Genomic DNA, 12,462 nt, shown 5'->3' with positions numbered 1-12,462 from the left:
CCAACAGAAGCAGAAATATCCGCCATGGAAATAAAATTCCACAAACTGGAATATCTGAGCGTCTTTTTCTACATCGCTAGTAGACGACCACGTTTGGTACCACACTTAGAAACAATTTAAAGCTCAGAGTGTATTCATTAACCTGTAGCGTGTTTACAAAAAAAAAAAAAATGCAAAATGGGATATATTACCGACTGTTGTGATGTATCCATTATTTGACCACCTACTTTAACTAACCCTTGTAGAAGCGGAGATATTCGCTTTGAAATAAAATGTTGACATTTTCTCCAAATAATTTTTGTCCATTCCGACCCCTGAATATTGTTCAACCATCACCAATAGGCTTCTTACCCTCCGGGACCCTCATCAACACCCAAAAGTTGGTGATGATGCGATCAAAATTGCGACCTGTAGCGTGATTACAAGGTTTAGAGGGACAGACGGACGGACACACATAGTTAGATCGACTCGGCTCGACGAGATCCCAGCCAGCATTTGGAAGATTGTTTTTTCAAAAATCACATTGAGGGGTCATTTTAGAGTCCTTTTGGTGATCAAAAAATGATTAAGTCGCTTGTATCAGAAAGGGACTCGAAAGTGACTCCCTGTAACGATTGAAAAGAGTTCAAATTAAAATACAACAACAAATGTGTAGTAATCACAAATAAATCATTTAGGCGTTTAAAATGTGACTATTTTTCGTTATTTATTGTCACATTTTGATCACAAGAAGATTGAAAAATGCTTAATCAAAAAATGGTCATCCAGGTGTTTGAAATGTGATTATAATTATGTATCTTCTGATCATATTTTGAACAGTTAGGTGATAAAAAACTGATTGTTTTGTTTTACTTTTGTTTGGTTGTAAATAATTCTCATATACACTTTCTACTAAACTTTGATATAAATGTAACGTATAATATTAAGAGTATAGACAAACACAACACATGTTCAGGTAAAGGGGATAATTAAAGTCATAGCAAAGCAGAAAAGACAACACAACAAAGGAAAGAACACAAAAAAAAGAAGAATAAAAAGAAAATTCTTTTAATGTTTTCGTCTAATAAAAAGACTCATAAATGACTCCCTAAAGACTCATAAACGATAATAAACATGACTCGAAAAAGAGTCCCAAATTAATCACCAATAAATGATTAAAATACGACTCGAAAAAGACTTTATATACCATCAGAAAATGGGCAAAAATGACTCGAAACTAATGCAGAGGAAGACTCATTTGTTATTTGTTTAGAAGAGTCGCCTGAGGTTACGTTTTCTTCCCGACAAAGGAGTCATTTATGATCAGAAAATGAGCTCATATTCCAGCTTTTTAATCGTGCAGTCGGATCAAAAAAGACTCGAGTTAGATTAAAATTTTAAAAAAATGCTGGCTGGGACATTCATTTTGGTATATAAAAGTATAAGTCTACGACCATTATTTTGATGTGTTATAGTGGTCTTGCGGTCTAAATAGTGGTCTTGCGGTCTAAATAAACTGTCTCCGATTCGTCTTATGTTGAGAAAATTATTGAAACCCGCGTAGGTCCATAGAGACGAACATAGACTTATCGTGATATACAGCACGACATATCTGTAAAATTTAGTCCAGATGGATCAGAATTTATAAAATCAATAACTCAGTTTATCTAATGACAATTTTTGGATCAAACGGACTTTTCAGACGCACAATGCTGGTGGGTAAGATGAACAAGATTATGATGTTTTACATTATATTTCTATGGACTGCTTGCCTCAATCAATTTGATTACATGTGGAAAGTTTGATAAAAACAATAAAACATCTAAAATTTCGATAAGTCCTTGGGACTCAATGTTTACCCAATAAAATGCCCTTTTGACACTGAAATTTCGGTGGCTGGTGGAGATTATAACAAGCAGGGTGGAACTTATTCCCAAACTAAAGGGATTTGAAACTGAACGAAAATATTGAAATTATTTATAAAATTAGTGATCTTTTGAAGGTGTGCTAATTATTTGTCCAGTAAATCTAGGACATTGTTTATATTTTTGGGGTTATTCAAATTAACAGTTATCTTTCAGTTTCTATTCAGTTTTTTAGGCATACTACTAAGAATATAGTAATACAAATACTTCATTAAATACAACTAATTTTGAAGGTCTGGTTAGGCTAACTAGTGTGTTAGTTATAGCTCTGTTCCTTTACGTTCAAGAATCTTCAAGATTTACCACTTTTTACTCGAAAAGCGTTCCTTTACTTTAGACACAATACAATTCATATGGTAGCAGTTTACAATTTTTACTACTTTTGCCGGTTTTACCATTTTCAGAAGTAAAGGAACAGACCATATGTGATCAACACTGTAGGTATTTTGATCGTTCCGACCCCAGAATATTATGTGATAACAAATCATTGCTAAGGAACGCTGTCAAAAACATATATTTTATCCTAAGCCTCCCCCGGAGGCAGAGATTTTTCTCATATCAACGAGTGAAGCCCCATTAAAGGGACCAGCTTTACATGAGTTAAGCATAGTACACACTGACCAACAAAACTGACAGTCATCGATGTCTATTTCGTTAATATCAAAGTCTATCTGAATAATTACTTTCATAATCTCTAAATAATACTTTATATATTGTATTTCAGACGTTTTTAGCTAAACATACGATTTCATTTACTTGAAAATTGTCCTAAAAGTACGTTGACTGTCAGTTTTGAATGATGGTGTGTATCCCGCTTTACGAAAAATGTAGTCAGTTACTAGCGTTTTTGCTTCTTTTTTATGTCCATGGCAAACGATGATTTGTTAAATATCACCCTGTCGTTATACCACCTAATTAGCACAGACTTGCACCGGATAGGAAAAGATGATGCCAAACGGAGAGTGCTGCCAAATAAGTCTTCATTAAAGTGTCACCCTGTTCAGTTATGAGCATAGCGCAGACATAAATCACAATCTGTATGTAGTACATATTAGAGTTGGGTAATCTATTTCCTAGTTTCTTATACTAGTTCCAAAACGTATGAGTAACATCATAAAATGTAACGTGTGATATTAAGTATACGCAGTTTTTCACAGGAAAAACATGTTGGCCATGGGAATTGCGAAGTGAACTAGATAGTTCCATATAGTTCCTTTGGCACAATTCTAGTGCATATGTGTGCATTACAAATGAAATAAATTCTCTGTGTTAAAAATACCTTTTAATCATAATTATAATTAAAACATAATTCTAGTATATACATAAATAAACAACAGCATTGGGGTTTTAATCTTCTTAGCAATAATAAAATAGTTTCTCAGAAGCTCCGAACAACACGCAATTCTGGGGGATTTACAACGGTTTCAAGTCAGTGAGGAGGTAGTCGTGTCAAACAATAAGTCGATTGATTTGGAACACAATGTGGTTTTGTTCATTATTCATTTTTATACCGTCAACCAAAAAAGTCTACATACACCCTATAAATCTCGAGTTTTAAGGGTAAGGAAGCATTTTTATGAAAATCCAAGTACATAGTTCTATTTCATATCCCTAATAAACAATATTACATACATCAAAAATATATTCCATAATACGAATAACGGTAAATTCCATAAAAATTAAAAAATGAATAGGGAAAAAGTGTACATAAATGCAATGAAATATTATGATTACCGTAAAATTAATGGAATAGGCAATACAAATTTTACATTTTATTGCTTTATCGAATGTCTCTGGTTGTCTATGATATATTTTAGACAAAATAGGAATTAAGCAAATAAAGATAGTATCCATCGCTCTGAGCATCGCCAGTTGTACTCTCATATAGCGAAGCGAAACATCAGTGCATTAATTATTATAATGAACAAAACTGGAACAATTAGAAATTGCCTCGTGCTTTCGCTGGTGCTTTTGGCGTTTGTAGCTGATATTGAAGGTTTTTATTTTATTTCAATTCGAAAGAAGTTTGCATTTGCACCATATCGGTGTGAATGCTATCCAAGCCTGCCTGATAGGCTCGTTGGTCTTGAGGTTCTCTTTTATACCGTTGGACCTCTCTCTCCAGATCATGAAGATCTCTCCTGACGTGCCTGGGTAGAGGAAGCCTGTTCATTAAATCGTGACAGAGATGCTCACTGCGATAACACCCAAGCAGGTACTGCATCGACAACATCTTATTGTGTTGACGCACCGGTAAAATCTTCGTCTCCTCATGAAGATGGTCCACTGGTGTCATGAGGAGACACCCTGTTGCAGTCCTCACGCAGCATTCTGGCAGGTTTGAATCTTCATCCACTGCGTAGTGCTAACCTTTGCAGACCACGCTGGCGCCGCATAGCTTACCATAGACCGGCCTATTGCATTGTAGGTGGTCAACAAGGTTTCTTTGTCAGCCCCCCAAGTGCTGCCGGCCAGCAATTTGAGCACCTTGTTCCCACCTCTGATCTTATCGCAAATAGCTGTGGCATGCGCGGATGACTTAAACATGCTATCGAACGTTACACCCAGTATTTTGGTGTAGTTGTAGATGGAAGAACTGCACTAGGTCAGCTATGTAGACATTTAACCTATCACATATGTCATCAGCCGAACATGTTGATGTTCTTGTCAGGGATGGTACCGCAGACCTTCTGTATTCGAGGCTCATATACTTACCACTGCACCACGACGAACGATAATAAACTAAATGAAATAACGGTGTCTAATGGAGCCATACTTTAATTTGGAAAAAAAATTATTTGTTGTTGCACTGCGCCATCTAATTTAAAAGGCAGTTAATACTTTGTTTAAAAAATCAATAATATTTTATAAAAAATTTGGTCGTATTTACTTGAAATATTGTGTACGTGTATGATGTTGACGCTTCTTTCATTCTTCAATATTCGGGACTAGACATAAAATGTTAATTTCAATGTTTTGGACACTTTGCAATCGGTATACAGACACCTTTATTATTACGAGCATATCCTTTGTTGCAATAGCAACCGTCTGGGCATCTGAAATGTCGTATTAAGCATGGCTGGTTAAGGGTAGCACATTCCGTTTGACACGAATCTCCACATGATGTGTAATATTCATTCTTTGGGCATGTTTTGTTAGACCCTACGAACAGTAACGTTACTTAAATGCAAACTTCTTTCGAATTGAAATAAAATAAAAACCTTCAATAGCAGCTACAAAAGCCAAAAGTATCAGTGAAAGCACGAGGCAATTTCTAATTGTTCCAGTTTTGTTCATTATAATAATTAATGCACTGATGTTTCGCTTCGCTATATGAGAGTACAACTGGTGATGCTCGGTGCGATGGATACTATATTTATTTGCTTAATTCGAAACAAATATATAAATGAATAATGAACAAAACCACATCGTGTTCCAAATCAATCGACTTATTGTTTGTCACGACTACCCCCTCCTCCTCCTCTTCACTGACTTGAAACAGTTGTAAATCCCCCAGAATTGCGTGTTAGTCGGAGCTTCTGAGATATATATGTAAATATGTATGTATATTTTCGTTCACGAGGATCGACCTTACATACTATTAGAAAAGTTACCTACAGAAAAGCTTAAATAAGAGGGTCATATGTATTTTAAGACGACTAAATTGTTATGACTTTTATGGTGCCACCGTGGTGCAATGTTATGCACACCCGCCTTGCACACATAAGGTCGTGGGTTCGATTCCCCGGCCAGGCAACATCAAAACACTTTTCAACGGTAGCAAAATACCCCTCAGTAATGTTGGCGACATTTTCTGAGTATTTCAGCCATGTAAAACTTCTCTACAAAAGTGGTGTCTTAGACACGCCGTTCAGACTCGGCAATAAACTGTAGGTCCCATATCAGCTAAAATGAATCGGGGTGCACTCATTGATATGAGAGAAGTCTCCCTTGTCCCTTATGGGATGTTTGTGGAATAATTATTATTATTATTATGGTGCGAATAGACCGAAGTCAGTTATCATAAGAATTGGTTGTTTGACCAAGCATAGAGCATAACCCACCTACATCTGTATCTATCAACCTTCAGAATTTTTTAGTATGTTTACATATGATCGGATTTATAAGAAAATACGTAAAAAATCCTCATAGAGAAGGTTATCCCCCCAATAATCTGTAATGAAAACAGGATATTGCTGTATTAATTACGTGTGCTACGCAAACAATTTGCAGGGGTTCTGATGTATTAATTCGGTTTGTAAGGGACTTGCGGTTTTCTTCTGTCACTTCGTTTCTTGATTTTGTAACGGTAAATGTAGTGAAAAACGGGATTTATTAGATTTTCAAATTTAAAAGGGTATAACTTCTTTTTTTCACCAAAAATTTCTAGTATTCATATTTTCTTTATTTCATATTTTCTTTCTTTCATTTCTTTTGTTCATGTTTTCTTTTTAACTTTTGACGGGCATAACTTCTTTTTTCAGAATGAATTTCCACTATTCTTTTTTTCTTTAAAAGAGGTGAATATTATCTTTCGAATAAGCCATTATTTTTTTAAATCGTTTCACAAATGGCCAAGTTTTAGTGCTTTAAGTGTGAAAAAAAACTTAAAAAAGGGAAATGCCTTTCCTCGTGCTCTAGGCTGCTTAGAAGATACCAAACAGTATAATTATTTAGTTCTACCAAGAAGAGCTTTCGAAAATGACAAAAATCAAAGAAAAATCAAAGAAAACAGAAGAGTTATGCAATTTTTTTGTGTTTTAACTTTTTGGTTAATCATGTGAAATTGTCGTTACCACCTTTTGTAAAACTAAAAAGCCCACACTGTAATTCATGACACTCCATCCTCCTCCATCCTATTTTTCATTTTTTTGGATTTTAATTGTTATGACAACAATATCGGCTTTGGTTGGAGCATTTTAATAAAAGTTTAATTGCGCTACCAAAAGTGGTCTCAAGATTACCAGCAGGGCTTTGAATTAGTACCCACTGTGTTGCCGACTGTGGTCAAATATAAAAGGTATAGTAAATAGGCCTCAAACTATTCCAATATTCGACTTTTCTTGTTGTTGTATAGAAGAAAAACGTTAACTATCCAAGAATAGACTTTAAATTTTGTGCAACTTTATTTTCTTGAGTCATAGCTTCCAGAGGACTTTCATTTTTATATTAATACAGATTGTGTCGATATTGGTGGTCCAATGACTTAGCTTTGAAGTAATCGAAGTCGAGTCATTTCACTAGTCCCAGTTAGCTGTGAGTCAGACGACTAGCCCCAAGATAACTTTGTGCGACATCTGTTAGGAACAGAAAATGAGAGATTTTGTTGTCTATACATTTATTAGTCTATGTTATAAGCAGAGATGGTCTGTATGACGATTTTTTAGTTTTTCGACGGTCAGAAAGTTGTAAACGTCGAAAACGTCATATACCCGTAGAAAACGTATAAGAAGTACTAAATGTCGTAAACCTCAATGATGTATGTTATCATCATATTTTTTCGCTTGATATTAATTCTGCAATGAAGAGCCTCTGTAGCTTTTTTGAAAATAAAAAAAAAAACATTTTTTTAATATTTTAATTTCTAAAAACTGAAATAATTGAATAAATTGGATTACGCAATTAGCAGCAATCTACAATATATGCTGATCACTACCACTAGTTTACGTGTGATTCAAAGAATTTGCGGCTTAAGTATTAAACAAACATATGTATAATGTCCATATAATATAAAATATATATAAAATGAATAACATAGAGTGGAATCTATTTATGCTTGTTTTTTAATGAAATAGGTTCTTAAAAGAAATAATAAAATGAGGTTTTTTAGGTGTGTCTTTTTACTTACTAAATGTTGCTGAAACAAATTTTTCAGCAACTTTTCCTTTATACAACTGTCAAAATTTGAAACATTTGTAATAATTATTACAAATTGTCGAGTACGCAGACACACTTTATACAATCTGCAACATTAGTAATAATTATTACTAATTATCACGTAGAAAGACACAGCTATTATTACAAATTAGACCTATTATCGAGTACACGGACAGGCATAATAAGAAAAACATCGATTTTTAAGTTATAAAACTCGATTGTTTATTCTGTCAAAAATCTTGTTTTTTGGCTATGTTTACGACGTTTCTGACGGATGTAATATACGTCAGAAATGTATGTCAGATACGTTATAATTTCCGACAGACCATCTGTGGCTATAAGTATTACGAGAGAACAATCCAATCGTAGCTTATCTCACCCCCTCCTCCCATTTAACGACCAATTTGGAGGAGCGCACATTAATTCCATTTTTAGTCGGGTGGATAATCTATTGATGAGCAAAATAAAAAACAAATTCTGTGATAAGAATTCTAAACTAATGGAGTAGTCGATCTGTTAGATATGTATAAACACAGTACATGCCAAAAAAATAATCAATTAATATAATATAAATAATTCAATATAAAATTGTGAAAGTATTACACACAAAGAAAAAACATATTTGTGGATTTATGTTAAATTTCTTCTTACATACATATGTATAAGCATTTGTATTTTGTTATATGTGATAGTCCGTGATTTCGCTCACTCTCCCGTCACAAACCCTATGAAATACCTAAAATTGTTATTTACTTTATAGCGCACACCACGATAAGGGTTGCTATCAACATCAACTGCCAATAAGAATGTGAATTAACTCGTGGAAATAGTTTGATTTGCATATTGAAACCGTCAACTGGAAGAAATGGTAAAGTTTATATTTGCGCTAATAATCGGGGTCCTAGCCATTACTGGTTGCACAAAGGCTCAGTACCCGAACTTCCACAAGGAACTGCGGGACTATTTTCCAACAAAAGTTGGTAAATCGAATTTTACCCTAGATAACGCGAGGGATCTGTTGTACAAAAAGTGCAAAAAAGTTCTGCTGAATGGCACCACTCCGCCGGAAGATCAGTATAAGAATCTAGAGAAGGCGGCTCACAAACTCATAGACTGTGTCAACAGTATTGGCAATGTCACCCTTGTTATGGAGGAAATCGAAGCAGCCAGCCCCACCGGTGATCTGGATGTGGTTCTTGGAAAATACTGTATGAAAATGCCCTTGGCCAAGCAGTGTATAGCTGAATTTAATGATCAGCTGGTAATGTGCCTGACTCCACGCGAGCGTTCTCAGAATTCTATTATGATGCGTATCGTTGATTCCCTGTTGGATTTTGCATGCCACAGAAATGGTGAGGCAATCGCATTATTTATAGCCGAGGATGGCCCAAAGTGTCTGGAGGACAATAAGGATAACATTGCAAAGTGTATGAATGCGACTCTGTCAGCCTATATCCCGGAAACAGTGCCTTCAGAATTGCCTGAACTTGTGATGGGACCCCAGCAGTGTATAGATATGCGTGCCTTCGAAGACTGCCTACTTCACTATATGGAGACATGTAATGAAGTGACACCGGCTGGCTTAGTGGAATCCTTATTCCGGTATATACGCAAGGAGACAGTATGTCAGGCGGAGCTTGATAAAGTAAAGACTGCAACCGAAAAAGCGAGGAGTGCGGCGTCATGTCCAGTGCTGCGATTCATCTACATCTGGCTGTTGATGTTTGCATCGGTACTTCGTGATGTTTTCAAATAAATTATTTAATGAACTTGCTTAAAAATAAATAAAATAATAAAGAGTGTAATAGTTACGAATGTTTTTACGAATTGGCGAAGTTTCTAATTTACCAGTAATACAAAAAAGGAAAGGTTTTCGAAACATCGCACAGTGTAGCCAAATTCAATATTCAAAAAGTAAAAGAAAACAAGCCAGCCAAGTCAGAACAATGAAAGTGCCATTGTTTGTAAACAAGTCCTATATAAGGTTGGACAGTAAGGCCAGCTGATTATTAAATTTGCTCTCAGAACACATTATTGTGATTCGAAATACAAAGAAACACAAATCACAAAAATTTTAAATCTATTAAGATTATTATCAAGATTATGGTCGAACTGGTGTAGACTTTGGTTGTACCTTTATATTTGAAGAACCTTTTTTAGTTGAAAAAAAAAAATTAAAATTATTGGATGTTGTTTATAGCTCTGTTTGCTATCTGATAGCATAAAGCCTGAATTATGTGCGTTTAAGTATTTATATTTAGTTCTTAAAAGTACCCGGATTTGTTTTTGGAACCTTTTTTACGTGTATGTTTTTATTTAGTCCTTTCCATGAGGCTCTTAAAAGGCTCGCTTTGTCCCGCTATTCCACTGGAGTTCCTTAATTAATTTCTTAATATTTCAGCTACGATCACCTGGGATAAAGACCCTCCAATTTTTTGAATTGTCAGGATTTTAAATTTCAATATATGCACGCAAGTCCATGAAAATATAGATTTTTGTCACAACAAGTAAAAAAGTATCAGTCGACTTTGCCGACAGAGATATACTCTCAGCTTATGTGTAATTGGAACTTTCATTTACGGACAGATCGAATGTATTAGGGTCCTTTAAACATTTTGTGGATTAGTATTAAAGTTCAAAAGTGTTGCGGAGGGGGTATTCATGGAATGGACTGACATAGTCCATTATGGAAGTGGATCTTATTTTGAGAGTCATATCTTTTCGATAGATATTGCGCCCACTAGTCATTTCAGTGGGACAAAGTATAACTTTTGTACCAGTATGCCAGGAATCATGGACTTGTCCGCAGAAAACATAATATCGCTGTAAACAGGACTATAACGAACACCATCGGTATACATTTCCAAAGGATCTTCGAACACTTAGACAAAATGTTGAAATTTTATGGGGGAGGTACCCTAAGAAGTGGACCCATATGGACCATTTTATAATGGTTAAAGAAAATTTAGACAAAATATTAGGATATCCAAAGTTTAGACCAAACTGGTCGTGCATACCATTTTAGTGACATTTTTTAAATATTGGGGAAGTACCGGAAGTTGTGAACCAGTGTTGCTCATCTTCGAACTGAAACTAATATGACGAACTCCAAATTTTAGACCAAATCGTTTGATTAGTTCGAGAGTTATCGTGCTCTCCAGCCACTACATACATATAGTGCCATAGAGGTTTTTGTACACCTTTCTTGCTGTTTTCTCAAGTAGTATGTACTTGCCCATGAAAAATGTGTTACCGTCGTAATTGGGGCTGCGAATGCAAATTGCAACAAGTAAAAAAGTATCAGTCGACTTTGCCGACAGAGATATACTCTCAGCCTATGTGAATTGAATCTTTGCCCATCTTCGAACTGAAACTAAATTTGGACAAAATATGACGAAGGCAAATTTTGGACCAAATCGGTTAATCAGTTCGAGACTTATCGTGCTCTCTCCACTAACAGACAATCATAAAGCAAGCTACCATGAGGCACTACATATGGTGCTATAGAAGGTTTTTTACACCTTTCGGGCTGCTTTCTCAAGAAGTATGGATTTGCCTCTGGAAAAACTTTTACCGTCGTATTGAGACAGCGAATGCAAGTTGGTTCAATAAAAATCAAATAGATTCGAGATCAGGCCTTAAAGTGAACTTATTCGAAATTTTGTGTGGGAGGTACATGAAGGAGTGGACAAATACAGACCATATTTGATCCTGATCTATATCTGGTAGACATATTAGGATATGTAAAGTATGGACCAAATCGGTCACTCCCTTCAAGAGTTATCGTGCGCACAATTTTTCCGAACATTTTTAAACTTTTGTGGGGGAGGTACCTGAAGGAGTAGGCAGATAGGGCTTATCTTCGAACTGAAACTAAGTTTGAACAAAATATTACGAAGGCTAAATCTTGGACCGAATCGGCAGATCCGTTCGAGAGTTATCTTGCCATCCAACCACTAACACGGAGTTATACGGATTTTTTTTGCACATTTCAGGCTATTTTGTCAGGAAGTATGGACTTGCCCCTGATGAAAATTGTACCATCGTATGGGGGCAGTGAATACAAGCTGCCACAACAAAAATCAAAGCGATTTGAGAACTGGTTCTAAAATGAACTTTTCCGAAAATTTGTGGGAGGTACCCGAAGGAGTGAACGGATTGAGCCCATATTAGAACTCCATCTAAGTCTGATAGAAATTTCACGATGTGCTAAGTATGGACCGAATCGGTTACTCCATTCAATAGTTATCGTGCGCACAAATTTTTAGAACATTTTCGAACTTTTGTTGGGCAGGTACCGGAAGGAGTGGATCGATATAACCCATCTTCGAACTTAAACTAAGTTTGGACAAAATATTTCGAAAGCCAAATTTTGGACCGAATCGGTTGATTTGTTCGAGAGTTATCGTGCGCTCCAGCCAGACAGACGGACGGACAGACGGACGGATATGGCTAAATCAACTCCAAATAATCTGAAACAGATTTCGTCCAAACATACTTGGGGTCTAAAACCATTATTTCGATGAGGCACATTTTGTCCGTATGAAAGTCAATATAACCTTGTTAGCATAAATGCTGATGGTATAAAAACATATTTTGGCCGCCCTTTGCATCGGTTGTTTGTTACCAATTATTGAGTTGCTCATATTATCAGAATTAAACTGTATTGAAAATCCTAAGT

The 12,462-nt window shown here is 35.6% G+C and overlaps 3 protein-coding genes across 4 annotated transcripts in view; 1 reads left to right on the top strand and 2 right to left on the bottom strand.

Moving 5' to 3' along the window:
- Positions 1–12,462, bottom strand: part of LOC141397638 (tetratricopeptide repeat protein 28) — a 76,113-nt gene that overhangs the window by 36,276 nt on the left and 27,375 nt on the right. The gene's annotated exons all lie outside the window — the stretch shown is intronic.
- LOC141396618 (venom serine protease inhibitor) lies at positions 3,253–5,284 on the bottom strand. Of its 2 annotated transcripts, XR_012411203.1 has the most exons (3): positions 5,126–5,284; positions 4,795–5,066; positions 3,253–4,722 (listed from the first exon to the last, which is right to left on the bottom strand). XR_012411203.1 is itself a non-coding variant. In XM_073972233.1 (2 exons), the coding sequence occupies exons 1-2, from the start codon at positions 5,199–5,201 to the stop codon at positions 4,873–4,875; spliced, it is 270 nt and encodes an 89-aa protein (XP_073828334.1). In that variant the 5' UTR covers positions 5,202–5,284; the 3' UTR covers positions 4,746–4,872. The 2 variants fall into 2 exon arrangements, 1 of the variants encoding a protein (XP_073828334.1); XM_073972233.1 differs by lacking the exon at positions 3,253–4,722 and having other exon boundaries at positions 4,746–5,066.
- On the top strand, positions 8,617–9,608 carry LOC141397716 (27 kDa hemolymph protein-like). The gene has a single exon (XM_073974354.1). It carries the CDS (start codon positions 8,647–8,649, stop codon positions 9,535–9,537), a length of 891 nt encoding a protein of 296 aa, XP_073830455.1. The 5' UTR covers positions 8,617–8,646; the 3' UTR covers positions 9,538–9,608.

This window comes from Musca autumnalis, unplaced genomic scaffold (genome assembly GCF_047663935.1).
Source record: "Musca autumnalis isolate F117 unplaced genomic scaffold, ASM4766393v1 scaffold_3, whole genome shotgun sequence".
In the NCBI taxonomy this organism is placed as follows: domain Eukaryota; kingdom Metazoa; phylum Arthropoda; class Insecta; order Diptera; family Muscidae; genus Musca; species Musca autumnalis.
This window is presented reverse-complemented; position numbering and strand designations above follow the sequence as displayed.